Below are 17,191 nucleotides of genomic sequence, written 5' to 3'. Positions count from 1 at the left end.
TGACCTCTTGAGATGTGACGAAACCCAAAGCTGACATATTCACCGATGCTATTGTGTAGGCTGATATGAAATATTTTTAATGTGACAATATTGGGTAGAATAATAGCATATTTTGCTGATAAATGAAAAAACCTCTCGTATATTTCCCACAATCCTTGGAACACCGGAAGTCCCCGAAATTGTTTTTCGAAGGTCAACTCCGAAAATGTATGTATAAATTTGCTTTTAACTCCTTAGTCTATTTACTTTCTTTCCTATGATTTATTCAGAATGAACCTGTAGATATATTCTATCTGATGCAATGTAATCAAATCGTTTTATATAGATTTTTATGTGACTTTCAGCCCTGTGAACATATCTCGTCGTCTGCGCAGTTTGTGTACATTTACACGTAGCCAATGCACATTGTACATTGATGAATGATGTACACATAATGTACATGACAACTTGCATAAGCAAAATTTCTGCACACAAAGGTCTGCATTGCCTGGGAAGATTCGGGGCGGTACTCCTCCTAGGTGAATAGACTCGTGTAAGGGCAGAAGTGGTGACTGGTGTTTTTAAAATTTTTTGTTGGCTGCCCTGGCTGCAGACACAGTCACAGAGTCCGAGAGTGCAGTGACCGTGTAGCACAGGATCATCATTTTCAAACATCAGTCAGTGTTGTAGATCAGTGACGTAGTGGTTAGAGCACCGGGCTCATAATCAGGAGGTCCTGGGTTCGATTCTCGGAGCCAGAAGGGTCACCGCTGTTTCGTCTTTGTGGGCAAGCACTTTACCCTACTTGCTTCTCTCCACCCAGGAGTAAATGGGTACGTAGCTGGCAGGGATGGCAAACTATGAATGTTAGTCCTGAGCGCTGTATAGCTGCAGCTCGGACCTGTGATACTCCCAGAGAGGAGAGCTTGAATCAGGAATGTATAGGCCAACAGCTAGGGGTACTAATGTGAACGTTTTGCGACTGAAACCTGTTGGAGTTAGCGCTATACAAGTCTCATGATATTAAACATCATCGCGTCGCCGTCCTGGACATCAAAGAAGTCGTCAAGATATGTCTCTATGTTTCTCCTGGTACAAAGGGTTAATAGTGGCTCATGGCATTGTCCAAATTCGGCATAGGCCTTCTGACGACATGTTCTGAATGTGCACATTTGATTTTTTAAGGATCTGATTTGTCTTGTGTCGAAAAGGCCTATGAATATGGTCATGAATTGATAATTTAATGTCATATTTTATGTTTTCAGATTTAAGAATGCTGCGGCTGCCTTTGCGGCGAGTGCTGGCTTCACCAACGAACTGGGTGGCGATCACGGGTACGTTAAAGTCAATGTGCAAATACAGTGGAACCTCCCTTTAGCGAACACCTCTCCATTAAGGACACTACTTTTGGTCCCAAATTGGTTGTTTCCATTCAATTTGACCTCTCTAATCAGGACACCTCTCTATTAAGGACAGCATTTGTCAGTCCCGAGGGTGTCCTTAATAGAGAGGTTCTACTGTATACTTTCCTCAAGCAAGAGATCTAGGGCCCTTTGTCTCCATAACCACGGGCGTTACCTCCAACATGTACGGATGATGCAACCCATGCAGCTGAATACACGTCTCGAGTCTCCTCGTGATAAAACATGAAACCCTGAATGAATGCTGGCCGGCCAGGCTCATGTCCCGTTTAGCAATTCGTGTCAAGACTTTATAAATATAACTTTGCCTCAAATAAAACTCCCGAATGAAAACGTCCCAAGAACACAAACTGAACACCGACTGTCCGAAGCTAGTCTCCACAAAAAAACACCTCCTCTTCCACTGCGCATGCACCAGGTACACAAAGCTTTGGTGACATGTGGTGACATGTGGTGACATGTGGTGACATGTGGTGACATGCACATGACATGCCTTGCACGTCACTCGCAGCAAAAGCATCAACCAACTGCCATTTCCCTAATAGTCGGCACGACCGGATGGGAAGGGTTCTCATGAATTTCAGGCAGAAATCTGAGAGGAGTAATATGAACAAATTCTTAGCACGGTGAACATTTCTATAGTTACCTGATGCAATGGAAGTGTCTGAATGTGCTGGCAGCTTTTTGACACTCTATAGTTACCTGATGCAATGGAAGTGTCTGAATATGCTGGCAGCTTTTTGACACTCTATAGTTACCTGATGCAATGGAAGTGTCTGAATATGCTGGCAGCTTTTTGACACTCTATAGTTACCTGATGCAGTGGAAGTGTCTGAATGTGCTTGCAGCTTTTTGACACTCTATAGTTACCTGATGCAGTGGAAGTGTCTGAATGTGCTTGCAGCTTTTTGACACTCTATAGTTACCTGATGCAATGGAAGTGTCTGAATGTGCTGGCAGCTTTTTGACACTCTATAGTTACCTGATGCAATGGAAGTGTCTGAATGTGCTTGCAGCTTTTTGACACTCTATAGTTACCTGATGCAATGGAAGTGTCTGAATGTGCTGGCAGCTTTTTGACACTCTATAGTTACCTGATGCAATGGAAGTGTCTGAATGTGCTGGCAGCTTTTTGACACTCTAAACACAACTGGATGGCTCCAGGATAATCCTCCTCTTCCAACATCTCACGAAGTCGGATGTCTGTCCTTTGCTGAAAACAGAAACACATTCAGTTCATTAACAACGAGGGAATTATAAGTACAACCCAATAATTTCTAATTTACCTTAAAATACAAACCCTGTCTGTTTACCAAGGTTGTTTACTAATAAGAGTGCTCCAATGAGGCAAACAATAAGGGGTTGATGACATGTCATAGAGTTATTTTTTTGTTTTGACTTGTATCGCTTCCAAGTCAAGCAGCTGAAGAAATATGCCTTCTAAACATACAGTGAAACCTCCCTTAGTGGGCACCTCTCTATTACGGACAACCTCTCTATTAAGGACAACCTCCTTATTAAGGACAACCTCTCTATTATTTATTAAGGACAACCTCTCTATTAAGGACACTAGTTTTGATCCCAAATTGGTTGTTTCCATTCAATTTGACCTCTCTAATCAGGACACCTCTCTATTAAGGACACATTTGTCAGTCCCGTGGGTGTCCTTAATAGAGAGGTTCTACTGTATACTTTCATCAAGCAAGAGATATAGGGCCCTTGGTTTGCCAGATACCCTTGTACCACCTATGGTCAGGAAAACAAACCATCTTTACAGTCAAAGGTGTAAAAACCTGTGGTTTTTTTCTCCACCTTTAAAAGTGGTACAAGTGTATCTGACAAAGGGCTATTGACCAATCAGAAGCCCTGTAAACCCCCAAGGCCCATGATTTCTGTACTGAGTTGACCAGTCCCAATTGGCCAGTATTTAATTTGGATTTTAAACCCCCAATGATGAGGGAAGATGTGAACTCGCAGCCAATGAGAAGTGGTCATATTCTTCTTCATGAAAGACATCATGTTGATAGAGATGAATTCGCAGAGGAGCAAGTTTTTTTTAAAAGAACCTAAAATGATCATTTTTCATTTTTCAGCTCGCAGCAACACCACACAGCCAGCAAAAGTGGAAGTTTTCATCGATGACAAACGGGTCCTCTGCGATCCTGGGACTACGGTATTGCAGGCATGCGCGATGGTTGGGGTGGAGATCCCGCGTTTCTGTTACCATGATCGTCTACCCATTGCCGGGAACTGCAGGATGTGTTTGGTAGAGGTGGAGAGATCACCTAAGGTTAGTACAGTCTCCTGTTGTATTATACGCACCAGTCACCGATCCAAAGGTTGACCGCGCTCAACGTTGCTTAACTTCCACACTGGGGCCAACACGCCAACCACTGGGCCATAAAGGAATTCCCTCCCTGGTTAAGCCGTGCCATATACCTGGGGGTACTATACACCTATCATAGGGGGCGTGGTACTCTGAGAAAAACCCAGGATTTTTCTGCCTAAAGTGTGATCTCTTGTAATAGGATATAACTATTCTAAAACACCTGGGTTAGAATGAACCGCACATTACAGTGTAAATGCACTATGCGCAAACAAAGCCTCGTTTTGAATTCAGCGGTTACTGCTTGGGTTGGTGCAAAATGTGGAAGCATTTCAAACCACATTATTCGATATATTTAATTTGAGACGTTTTAGAATAGAAATTGATACCTCACTGTCAGTGTTGATTGTCTCACCCAAACCGCTCGGGTGGAGCTAAAATATTGGCCACAACCTCGGCTACATCTCAGTTTTGGTCAACATTTTAGCTCCACCCGAGCGGTTTGAGTGAGACAACCTTTACCTCCAGTTCCGTATCAATTCCTTGTCATAGATTCTTCCATTTAACGTCAACACAAATCTGTGAAAGAGAAACTCCATCTAAGACATTTTGATGGGAACACATGGTCCTATCTAGTGTGTTCCCATTTGATGGAATCTGTCCTAGAATTTAGGCGTTTCATCCAAGTGTAATCCTGACGTTATTGTGTATCTTTCAGCCGCAAGCATCGTGCGCCATGCCGGTCATGAACGGCATGAGAGTGAAAACGGATTCTGAAGTCTCAAGAAAAGCCAGGTTAGTTTGATTGGCGGGACTCGTAGCCAAGAGGTCATGGGTTCGCATCCACCCAGTTCTTTCAATGTTCGAGTTTAACTAAGGTTATGTGATGTGATTAGCAAATAAAGTGTAGCCTTTTTATGCTTAGCAAGGACTTGTCGGTGGGAAGCATGACACATTATTATCATTATCATTATCATCTGATATGGTCATAGGCCGCTCCCTCTGATCTTTAGAAGGGAGCGGATCTTTTGAGCACCTGAGCCGGAACTGCTCCTAGCTCAACGTTCATGTTGCAAATGACACTTCTCAGTCACTGACATAAAAGTTGCTGATCAAGTCAAGTTAAAAAATGTTACTCAGTTGATCATCTTGGTTAACAAATCTGCTATACACAGACCAAAATATTATGAAGTCTAAGTCTTGATGGTTATCAATATATCTGCTCTTCACGCCAAAATAGTATCTTAAAGGACCATTGGTATTTTTAAGGGCAATATTCCCCAGCTGTCGGCTGCCCAGTCACTTATAATGAATAACATGTTTTTCTGCAATCTGAGACCTGAAACAAAATTGGAAAACAGGTTTAAAAATAGTTTACTGATGAGCCAGAGGAAGAACAAACTATTGCAATAAGAAGCTGCCCATTTCTACAAGCCCAGACGATTAAATTAACTTCATCCTCAATTTTTTTCTACGCATTTGAGCTTATTTCAAAGTCAATTATCTTTGACCCTGCATTGTTTTTAGCATGAATGATACCATAGAGTCAGAGAGAGAAATATTCAGAACAATTATGTAGTATTTCCAACACGCGGACATGTGCCAGATTGAATCTAACTGCCCTAGTTAGAAAGCCTGAGTCCATTACGAAACCGCATGTTTGTCCGACATTGCCTGTAATTCAGCGATGGGGAAATAGAGGGCAGCAGCTGCAGTGACGTCATCTTCGCGGAATGCTATAAAAAGCTGCCCATTTCTTCAAGCCCAGACGATTAAATTAACTTCATCCTCAATTTTTTTCTCCAGAGAGGGTGTGATGGAGTTCTTGTTGGTGAATCACCCCCTAGATTGTCCTATCTGTGATCAGGGAGGTGAATGTGACCTCCAGGATCAATCCATGGCGTTCGGAAGCGACAGGAGTCGATTCGTCGACAACACATTTTCAGGCAAGCGTGGCGTCGAAGATAAAAATATCGGTCCGTTGATTAAGACGATTATGACGAGATGTATTCATTGTACGAGATGTGTTAGGTGAGTTATGACCGAACGTGTGGCATCTTACATCAGGTTGAGACAATCGGAGCCGAGGCAGTAATCACCGATAAGAAAGTTGACTTTTCATAGATTTTTGTAGAGTGCGTGTGATGAACTTATGAAAAAAATCAGAAATTACATCACGGGCGCTTTGAGGATGAATAAAAAAATCGGACTTTTCCGTCAAGGGCACTCAAAGAGTTAACGACACAGCTGATGGCATCAATGACGTCAACGGGATAAGCTGACAGAGACAGCAAGTGACGTCATAACGATAGAATGGATCTTGCGTGACGGGATTTTTTATATTACTATTAACACTCCTGGCAGTTTAAACATTTCAAAAAGACCAAACTGTCAACCACCAAAATTTGGCAAGTTTCATTGGAGCCTCTTATTTTTCAATGGGTGAAGATTTTTGTTTTTGGCCGGTTATGAAAGTTCTTTCCATTTAGAAAAAACAAAAAAATTTTTGGCGATTTTCATTTCGTGAAATCTGCAAAAATAAAACCCTTGTAAAAAGTTTGCGATTTACAGTATTACGTCCGTGGCTTTTCAATTATTCTGTACTATTTTTATCTTCAAGGTTTGCCAATCAAATTGCTGGCGTTGAAGAATTTGGCACGACTGGCCGCGGCAACGATATGCAAATTGGCACATATGTGGAGAAATTATTTGGGTCCGAAGTTTCCGGGAATGTGATAGACTTGTGTCCTGTTGGAGCTCTGACCTCCAAACCATATGCCTTCACTGCTAGGCCATGGGAAACAAGGTAAGCACGTTGAAGATTTTAAAATGTTGCCAAAATTTGTGGTACAGTGGAACCTCCCTTAGCGGACACCTCTCTATTAAGGACAACCTCTCTATTAAGGACACTAGTTTTGATCCCAGAGTGGTTGTTTCCATTCAATTTGACCTCTCTAATCAGGACACCTCCCTATTAAGGACAGTGCTTGTCAGTCCCGAGGGTGTCCTTCAGAGAGGTGCTACGGTAGTCCAATTGGTGCCTAACAATAGTGGCACGCAGAGAATAATTGAAAACAGAAAACAATAGCGCTTCACTCTTGGTTAAGAAGTTTTAGTAACTCAGGAAGTCGCATCTGTAAATCCCTGGTGAAATTCTTCCAAGTACCGAGCGAACACTGAAAACATCAGATAGTGAATCGTAATTGTTTTGAAAAAAATTGCTGTTTTGTATATTTTCAGGAAAACCGAGAGTGTTGATGTAATGGACGCCGTTGGTTGCAATATTATAGTCAGTCACCGAACAAATGAAGTCATGCGCATTATCCCGCGACTCAATGAGGTATGTACGTCACGTGATGTCAGATTCATTCGTGGAGTTGCGATGCGCAATCTAGCTCTGTCTGTGGTCTAGTCCGGCCTTTTCTTCATTTCATGAAAAAATGGTTCTCTGTGTGGTCTAGAGAGGTGTCCTGATTAGAGAGGTAATGTTGAATGGAAACAACCAATTTGGGACCAAACCAAGTGTCCTTACTTGAGGGGTTGTCCTTGATAGAAAGGTGTCAAAGCTGGTGTCCTTAGTAGAGAGGTTGTCCTTAATAGAGAGGTGTCCATTAAGGGAGGTTCCACTGTACCAGGGAGTTTGACGTTTAAGATGAAATATTACATTTTATTTAGGTGTTTGCAGTTTTTGTGAGAAATGACCAAAAATTTGAATGCTATTATTTTGCGAAATGGAGTTCAGGGCCTGGACGTATGCTGAATATTGAGGGGGTAGTATGAAGTCTGTGTCATCAGGGTTGTTTTGAGTCTTAAAACTTGTTAAAATCTCATTTTCATCTTCTCTGTTTAGGAGGTGAATGAAGAGTGGATTTCGGACAAGACTCGCTTTTCGTACGATGGACTCAAACGTCAACGACTGACATCACCGATGGTGCGAGATTCTACCGGCAACCTGACCATCAGTGATTGGGAAGAAGCGCTTGTCCAAGCGGCTGAAAAGGTAGGGTTGTGATAATTGGATTCTAGGCTACCTGTGTTATGTGGGAAGGAGTCCTCTGTTATGTGGGGGGAGGTGGGGGTGGCTGGTGCTTGCGGGCTATTCCTTGGCCTATTTTTCAAATATGGCTCATTATATAACCTTGTGGCTGAGTTTGTTCCTTGCGAATCAGTAAAATAGTGTCTCAGATCTGATTACAAATGTGTACATTCTCGCATCAAAATTCTTTTTGGTACGATATTTCATTTCACACATTTTCCTTCCAGTTGAAACTTGCCAAAGGTAACCAGATTTCAGCGGTTGCTGGTGGGTTCTGTGACGCAGAGTCGTTAACGGTACTCAAAGATTTCATGAACAGACTAGGCAGCGAGGGCCTCTGTACGGAAGAGATATTCCCGATGAACGGGGCGGGGTAAGTACTTTTAGTACAACTCAATTTCGGAAAAGGAGAATTGGCCTTTTCTGTATTAAAAGTGATTGAGGCATTCGGATTGACAGCACCACTCACTGGAGCCCCTATCAGTATCGGGTCGTTAGTGCAAGATTGTTGGCTTAAAGGAGATTATACACGACCAGCCATTCAGCCATTTTTTGACATTTTCTCGGGTGGTGAAAATGCATCTTCTCATTTCCTGTTTAAAAGTCTGGCGTAAATCAGTAAGCTAGATCTGGCCTGATGAACATGTGGACAATAGGGCCTGCAATAGGGCTCCATTCAGAAACTCACTCTCTTCTGTTTATGAGTACAGCACAGATCAGTAAGCTAGACTCAGCCTGATGAACATGTGGACAATAGGGCCAGCAATAGGGTTCCATTCAGAAACTCACTCTCTTCTGTTTATGAGTACAGCACAGATCAGTAAGCTAGACTCGGCCTGATGAACATGTGGACAATAGGGCCTGCAATAGGGCTCCATTCAGAAACTCACTCTCTTCTGTTTATGAGTACAGCACAGATCAGTAAGCTAGACTCGGCCTGATGAACATGTGGACAATAGGGCCTGCAATAGGGCTCCATTCAGAAACTCACTCTCTTCTGTTTATGAGTACAGCACAGATCAGTAAGCTAGACTCGGCCTGATGAACATGTGGACAATAGGGCCAGCAATAGGGTTCCATTCAGAAACTCACTCTCTTCTGTTTATGAGTACAGCACAGATCAGTAAGCTAGACTCGGCCTGATGAACATGTGGACAATAGGGCCTGTAATAGGGTTCTATCAGGAAACTCACGTATTACTTGATGATGCATAAATAGCTTTGATACCAACTGAGGCACCCAAAGGGCATCATATTGCTCGAACGAAATTCGCTTTAAAGCGAACTGAAACCGCCAAGCCAGTTCGTATGACCTCGTTTTCATTTCCCGCGTATCGGGTGATCAGAACGAGGCATAAATGAAACATGGCGCCTAGCTGTCAATCATTCAGTGACGTCACTACTATGGAATTTACTACGAAAACTCATGAATGAAAGATCGCATGACTCACGTGATTCTCACATGATTCTCAATAATAACAAATTGAACTGCGCATGCTCGGGCACTGGGGGCGGAGCTACAAATCTGACCTCGAATAGGAAGTTGGAAGTTTGACTTTCTCGGGCGGTGAAAGTCGAAAAGTTGAATAAATCGCTCGGCGATTCCAGTTCCCTTTAAGTTATTCATTAACTGATGTTTTTTCCAGACTGGCTTAAGAGCAAGGTTGATTGGAAGAGAAGTGTCAGACGCCTTTGACCATTTATTGCCTTACTCTGAGCACTTTCTGATAGTATCTTTTGTTCGTGGATTAATTTGACTCTGAATGTAATATTAATCAAACAATGATGACTGTTTTCAGAACCGATTTGAGGTCCAATTATCTGTTGAACACGACTATCAGTGGAGTGGAGGAGGCAGACTATCTCCTACTGGTCGGTACCAACCCCCGATACGAGGCTCCCATCTTTAACACCAGGATCAGGAAAAGGTGGGTGACGTTACATCAACTCAAACTATGACGTTATCTAAACTCACAATACTGGAGATGGTCGACTGTTTCATCATCATCCGCTACGGTTTCTTCGGGACTCATATTATTCATGTTCGTTCTCACAACTTCCCGTGAGAAGACAGACAGCATTGTCCTACATCTGTGAGAAGTTGTAACGCAAACCACCATGTCTATTTAGGGGAGGAGATTCTCGTCTTTCTTAGATTTCTGCCCTGGGCTATTCTCTCCACTCAGGTCCACTTTATCCAGTTCTTCCAAGCCTCGTGTGTTGTCGGTCAACGCCATATCGTCCTTGGCCTGGACACCGTCTGCAGGCCTCGAGTAAACCCAAAAAACTGTCTTTCGAGGCATAAAACTTGGCCCAGGATCCTTACATTTGGAACTCTTAACGTAGAAATCTGTTAGAGGACTCCGGAGATTTTGTCAAGACTTTAGTTTGACTCTCGAGTAAGAAAGCTCTAGAGCAGTATCTTCCCTCCCGGTTCCACCTGAGTGCATGCCTTGTTGTTCCTGGGCTTTCTCAGGGTGTGGCCCTGTCAGTTTCACTTCCTCCGCAGGACCTAGCAGACTATCTCCTTAATCCTTGTTGAGAATATCAATACAGTAAAACCTCTCTGCTAAGGACACCCTCGGGACTGACAAGTGTTGTCCTTAATAGAGAGGTGTCCTGATTAGAGAGGTCAAATTGAATGGAAAGAACCAATTTGGGACCAAAACTAGTGTCCTTAATAGAGAGGTTGTCCTTAATAGAGAGGTGTCCGCTACGGGAGGTTCTACTGTAATGTGTCACTGACGTCATATTATCAGTTATATGTAATAATAATAATAATACGAGTCTTATATAGCGCAGTATCCAACCATTAACTGGCCGCTCAAAGCGCTTGATAGGCCTCTTTAAAAAGCAAATGTTTAAGTTGTCCCTTGAAAGATAACAGAGAGCCGCAGTTCCTAACAGTTGAAGGAAGTTTGTTCCACAGCTGAGGGGCTCCAATTGAAAATGCTCTACCACCGACTGACATGACATTGGCCTTTGGGATAGACAGAAGAACGGCCGATGAAGAGCGCTGAGTTCGAGAAACGGTATGAACGGTGGGTATGTGAATTCTAAGTTGACATTTCCGACTTGCTCTTGTTATTTTTTGCTGATGGTAGATTTTGTCTTCCAGTTGGATGGGTAATGAGCTTAACGTGGCCATGGTTGGATCAAAAGTCGATCTTTCTTATGATCACGAGGTGAGTAAAGACCTGTTCAAAGTGGCATTGATATCTGAGGAGCGTCTTCTAATGCTCCCGTTCTCATAACCAGCTACATGAGAACCTCTCTTAAAGGGGCGGTAGCAAATTAAAGTGAAGCCAATAGAAATGAAATATAGCTTCTCCTCCAACCCCCTCCCAATTCAATTTTTTTACGAGGCACAAAAAAATATAATGACCCCTGACCCCCTCCTCCCCAAACGAGAATTTTTAATATCTTTTGGTTGCTACAGCCCTTAGGGAAACCCTCGGGATTGACAAATATTGTCCTTAACAGAGAGGTGTCCTATTAGAGAGGCCAAATTGACTAGAAACAACCTTGATATTGACTCTAAGACTAGTGTCGACTGTCTTCTCTATCTGCATGTCAACAGTAATTGTTCTTCAAAAAACAACTTGTGTCCTTAGCGCTCTAAGTCCTTCAAATATGCCATCATTATAGGGGTCTATTAATAGATGGCAACACTGTCTATTTGCTTGTCAACAAAAGATTCTTCAAGATTTCGTTGATGCCCTTAACGCGTTTGAATTATTTTCAGCATCTTGGTGATTCTACAAATGTCCTTGAAGACCTTGCAAGTGGAAAGCATCCGTACAGCGCCGAATTCGCCAAGGCCAAGAGACCGATGATTGTCCTCGGCAGTGGTGCACTCCAACGGGAGGATGGTGCAGCGATTCATGCAGCGGTGGCCAAGCTTGCTCATAAGTCTCGTGCCGCTAGCGGCTGTGGGGAAGACTGGCGTGTTCTGAATGTGCTTCACAGGGTAAGGAATGTGATCATCGGTCGAATCGTCACTCATTCACTTCTGTGAATTCGTCTTCTTCTTCTGATAAGAGAGGTCAAATTGGATGGAGAAATCCAATGTGGGAGCAAAGCGAGTGTCCTTAATAGAAAGGGTGTCCTTAATAGGGATCAAAACTAGTGTCCTTAATAGAGAGGATGTCCTTAATAGAAAGGGTGTCCTTAATAGAAAGGGTGTCCTTAATAGAAAGGGGTCCTTAATAGAAAGGGTGTCCTTAATAGAAAGGATGTCCTTAATAGAAAGGGTGTCCTTAATAGAAAGGGGTCCTTAATAGAAAGGATGTCCTTAATAGAAAGGGTGTCCTTAACAGAGAGGGTGTTCTTGATAAAGAGATATTTGTAAGGGAAGTTCTAAATTAAAAGCGAATTTAAATTTTCTTGAAAGCAGTTTGTTTTCTTGTGACTTCTTGACAGGTTGCGAGCCAAGTTGCTGCCTTGGACCTCGGATATAAGCCAGGCGTTCAACATATCAGAGACAACCCTCCCAAAGTGTTATTCTTGCTTGGTGCGGATCAGGGGGCGATCACGCGCGAGGAACTACCAAAGGACTGCTTCGTTATATATCAAGGTAACATATTGGTGATAAGCCTCCAATGGTGTTATGAAGTGTGGGTGTTTTCAAATGTATTTGATAGGCTATAATTGTACTATTGAAAACAAAAATCAATTTTATGGTATTTTTAACACTTGCACATCATTTGTAGATGTTTGAGATTTGCTAACCAGCTGGATGAGTCAAAATGTTGATGTTAGGAATTGATAACCAGCTGGAAGAGAGGTGTCTTGATTTCTGCTGAGGATGACTCTGCCAGCTGGTTATCAAAGATGTTGATCGTTCCGAAAATTACTAACTAGGGTCTGGAGTGAGTGCAAATCACTGTATTATAGAACAAAGGGATTCCTTTTCATAAACGTTGCTTTTCTCTGCTTTGTTATCTAGGTCACCATGGAGACCTTGGCGCCTCATCCGCCGATGTCATCCTCCCCGGCGCCGCCTATACGGAGAAGTCGGGAACGTACGTGAACACGGAAGGGCGCGCCCAGGAAGGTCGCCAGGCCGTCACCCCACCGGGAATGGCACGGGAAGATTGGAAAATTCTCCGAGCTCTCTCTGAAGTACGTTTTATCATTTTCAATATAGTGGAACCTCCTTCAGTAGACACCTCTCTATTAAGGACACTAGTTTTGGTTCCAAATTGGTTGTTTCCATTCAATGTGACCTCTCTAATCAGGACACCCCTCTATTAAGGACAACCTCTCTAGTAAGGACACTAGTTTTGGTTCCAAACTGGTTGTTTCCATTTAATCAGGACACCCCTCGGGACTGACAAGTGCTGTCCTTAGTAGAGAGGTGTCCTGATTAGAGAAGTCAAATTCAATGGAAACAACCAATTTGGGATCAAAACTAGTGTCCTTAATAGAGAGGATGTCCTTAATAGAGAGGGTGTCCTTAATAGAGAGGGTGTCCTTAATAGAGAGGGGCTCCGTAATAGAGAGGGTGTCCTTAATAGAGAGGGTGTCCTTAATAGAGAGGGTGTCCTTAATAGAGAGGGTGTCCTTAATAGAGAGGTGTCCATTAAGGGAGGTTCTACTGTACATCAAAGTGTGATGTTATCATTTGGTGTCCTAGCCGAAGTGCAGACTCTGTTGGTACTTATGTTCTGCTAGAATTGTGTCACTCTTGGCTGCTGATTTGACAACGACATTCATTGATGTTCGTGTGCATTCTTTAGCTGAAGCTCTGAGCGCCAACCTGGAGATGACTGAGGCTGGCTTAGATTGAGCACTGGGTTGACATATTCAGTCCAAGTTTAGGCTTTCTGATCAGTCAAAATGATGACATTCCCAGCCATGTGCTAGAGCTGCTTACTCTCCAAGGGTGGAGGTTTGCGTCTGTGACCGCTTTCTTCCAGCTACACTCTGACTTTGAAGAAGGGGGATGATGGTGACTTGTCTTGTCCATGCCACGAAGAATTCCGCTGGTCAAGTGATGGATTGACATTATATCACATAGTCAAAATAATCTTAAAGCTCAGAGTCCTATCCAGCTTTTTTTGTGGGACAAGACCCATCTTCTTAGCGTTATTGGCAAAAAAGTACAAGGAAAACACATTTTTAAATGACTGATCTTGATTTTCAGATCGCGGGTGTAACGCTGCCTTATGAAAAATTAGACGACGTCCGCGATCGGATGGAGGATATCTCGCCCACTCTGACTTGCTATGATGAGGCACAAGAAGCTAACTACTTCCAACAGGCTAAGGAGTTAGCTGATGTAAGTGAAAGTAGCATTTAGCAATTGATGCCTCATTGTACGTCATGTAGGTAATATTATCGACGTTCGACCATGCTATGGACATTTTAGTGAGATCACCCTTCATCTTATCATATCATTACTGGCGTCATAACCCTATTGGATGTTTACCAGAGGTATGGAGTCCACTAGGCTACTGTCCAGCTATGTGGGATATTTTACTTGCCCTGGCATAGACACTCAGGTACAAGGGACTACAGCTTTTAGTCTCATCCGACAGACCCTCAAGTATTCATACGTTGTAGCCCACAGGTTGGCCCTTGGTATACATCCGTATGTTATTCTAAAACAAGTTTGGAATTTATTAGCAAAGTTACAATCAGTGGACCGCAACGCAACAGGGCTTTTTGTCTCCTCCATTTCTTCCCTTCCCATTCCTTGCAATCCTTCCTCTTTTCATTGCAGACCGTCTCAGCCAAATTGAGTCCTACACCCCTGAAACCAGAACAGATAACTCTGAAAGATTTCTTCATCACGGACTCTATAACCCGAGCGTCACAGACGATGGCCAAGTGCGTGAAGGCGACTTTAGCAGAAGAAGGCTCGGGATAGACAGGGTTCATAATTGTGCATGGACACCATTAGTTTTCAATGAGGCTTTCAGTTTGTGATGTAAGCAACACTTTTATGAAGGATAGGAGACAGATTAAAGCACGGATTAGTGATAATCTTTTTTTGTCCGACAAGTTGTACTGGTGATTATGAGTTGTGTATAAAAGCTTTCAACGTTTAGCCAGTGTGCCACGCTAGGTAGAGTGGCCAGCAATTTGAGGTACCACGGCCCTATAGGAACTGTCCACAAAGTTCTAGAGCAAGGTAGGGTGGCTCTACCTAGGTGGGTAGGTAAGCTGCCAAGGTAGGGTGGCTCTACCTAGGTAGGGTGGTAAGCTGCCAAGGTAGGGTGGCTCTACCTAGGTAGGGTGGTAAGCTACCAAGGTAGGGTGGCTCTACCTAGGTAGGGTGGTAAGCTGCCAAGGTAGGGTGGCTCTACCTAGGTAGGTAGGTAAGCTGCCAAGGTAGGGTGGCTCTACCTAGGTAGGGTGGTAAGCTACCAAGGTAGGGTGGCTCTACCTAGGTAGGGTGGTAAGCTGCCAAGGTAGGGTGGCTCTACCTAGGTAGGTAGGTAAGCTACCAAGGTAGGGTGGCTCTACCTAGGTAGGGTGGTAAGCTGCCAAGGTAGGGTGGCTCTACCTAGGTAGGTAGGTAAGCTACCAAGGTAGGGTGGCTCTACCTAGGTAGGGTGGTAAGCTACCAAGGTAGGGTGGGCCACCCTGACAAAGGCCTTGTGGGAACACTGAGCATCAATGTATCTGCTAACATTGATAGTGCGACTAGAGTATTGATAGGATAAGATGAGCGGCGAGACCGCTTGCTGTCGTATATTGTAAATATCTTCATGTGTCAATCATTACCTGACTTCTGTCGGCTTCAAATGTCCCTTTTGTCAGACCTGATGTCAGTTGAATCACCCAAAGTGGTTTAAAAACCTTCTAGCAAAAAACCTATTCCGTCAATCTTCGGCGGTTTGGGTAAAACTGTGTATTTTGCAAGCTTTTTATGAATTTTTGCTGTTGATATGCACAAATTTCATCTCGAATGCATTAACAATAACATTTTGGTAGCAATCACAATATTCAGTCTCTCGCCAAATGAAAATGAGAAAATGCGCCAAATTATAGCGTTGTGAAATTTTCATGGTTTACAGTATTGAAAATCGACTTTATGTGCCAGTAAAAAGAACCTCTCTACTAAGGACACCCTCGGGACTGACATATGCTCTCCTTAATAGAGAGGTGTCCTGATTAGAGAGGTGTCCTGCATAGAGATGTCAAATTGAATGGAAACGACCACTTTGGGAGCAAAACTAGAGGGAGTGCCTAGTAGAGACATCCGCTAAGACAAGTTCCATTGCACTGTGAATGTTACTTTTGACCATTACTTTGTACAGTTGTTTGGGGAGGAGTGAGATAATAAGTGACATGATTGTTTGACAAAATTCTTCTGCTCATTTCATTGCCAGTTTATCTAATGGAAAGGTTATGAAAATGACCCTTCTGTAGCATGTGTCCATCTCGGTAGCACCCTGCAAATAAAATTAGATTTTTATTGCTGAATCCTGCGATGAATATCGCTGCTCTAATATATGGGTGGACAGTCTCCTCCAAAATGAGAATCCTTCTTGATGACACCCGGCGCTAATATATGAGAGGACAGTCTCCTCCAGGGCGAGAATCCTTCTTGAACTCACCCGGCTCTGATATATGGGAGGACAGTCTCCTCCAAATTGAGAATCCTTCTTGAAGTCACCCGGCTCTGATATATGGGAGGACAGTCTCCTACAGGATGAGAATCCTTCTTGAAGACACCCTACTCTAATATATGGAAGGACAGTTTCCTTCAAGGTGGGAATCCTTCTTCAAGTCACCCGGCTCTGATATATGGGAGGACAGTCTCCTACAGGATGAGAATCCTTCTTGAAGACACCCTACTCTAATATATGGAAGGACAGTTTCCTTCAAGGTGGGAATCCTTCTTCAAGTCACCCGGCTCTGATATATTGGAGGACAGTCTCCTACAGGATGAGAATCTTTCTTGTAGACACCCGGCTCTGATATATGGGAGGACAGTCTCCTCCAAAATGAGAATCCTTCTTGAAGACACCCAGCTCTAATATATGGGAGGAGAGTCTCCTCCAAGATGAATATCCTTCCTGAAGACACCCTGCTCTGATATTTGGAAGGACAGTTTCCTTCAAGGTGGGAATCCCTCATGAAGACACCCAGCTCTGATATATGGGAGGACAGTCTCCTCCAGGATGAGAATCCTTCCTGAAGACACCCTGCTCTGATATATGGGAGGACAGTCTCCTCCAGGATGAGAAACCTTCTTGAAGACACCCAGCTCTGATATATGGGAGGACAGTCTCCTCCAGGATGAGAAACCTTCTTGAAGACACCCAGCTCTGATATTTGGGAGGACAGTCTCCTCCAGGATGAGAATCCTTCTTGAAGACACCCAGCTCTGATATATGGGAGGACAGTCTACTCCAGGGCGAGAATCCTTCTTGAAGATACCCAACTCTGATATATGGGAGGACAGTCTCCTCCA

The 17,191-nt window shown here is 43.4% G+C and overlaps 1 protein-coding gene across 4 annotated transcripts; it reads left to right on the top strand.

The window, feature by feature from the left end:
- Positions 1-169: 169 nt before the first annotated feature.
- LOC135500545 (NADH-ubiquinone oxidoreductase 75 kDa subunit, mitochondrial-like) lies at positions 170-16,079 on the top strand. 4 transcript variants are annotated; one of them, XR_010449467.1, is made up of 18 exons: positions 170-207; positions 1,245-1,313; positions 3,494-3,690; positions 4,445-4,521; positions 5,533-5,757; positions 6,347-6,532; positions 6,967-7,066; positions 7,577-7,726; positions 7,990-8,135; positions 9,561-9,689; positions 10,880-10,946; positions 11,507-11,731; positions 12,184-12,337; positions 12,710-12,885; positions 13,910-14,044; positions 14,489-14,918; positions 14,959-14,998; positions 15,083-16,079. XR_010449467.1 is itself a non-coding variant. In XM_064792079.1 (16 exons), the coding sequence occupies exons 2-16, from the start codon at positions 1,253-1,255 to the stop codon at positions 14,633-14,635; spliced, it is 2,175 nt and encodes a 724-aa protein (XP_064648149.1). In that variant the 5' UTR covers positions 170-207; positions 1,245-1,252; the 3' UTR covers positions 14,636-16,079. The 4 variants fall into 4 exon arrangements, 1 of the variants encoding a protein (XP_064648149.1); XR_010449466.1 differs by having other exon boundaries at positions 14,489-14,899; positions 14,959-16,079; XR_010449465.1 differs by having other exon boundaries at positions 14,959-16,079.
- Positions 16,080-17,191: the final 1,112 nt, after the last annotated feature.

This window comes from Lineus longissimus, chromosome 16 (assembly GCF_910592395.1).
Source record: "Lineus longissimus chromosome 16, tnLinLong1.2, whole genome shotgun sequence".
Lineage (NCBI taxonomy): Eukaryota > Metazoa > Nemertea > Pilidiophora > Heteronemertea > Lineidae > Lineus > Lineus longissimus.
The sequence above is the reverse complement of the archived record's forward strand: the minus strand, read 5'-3'. Positions and strand labels throughout refer to the sequence as shown.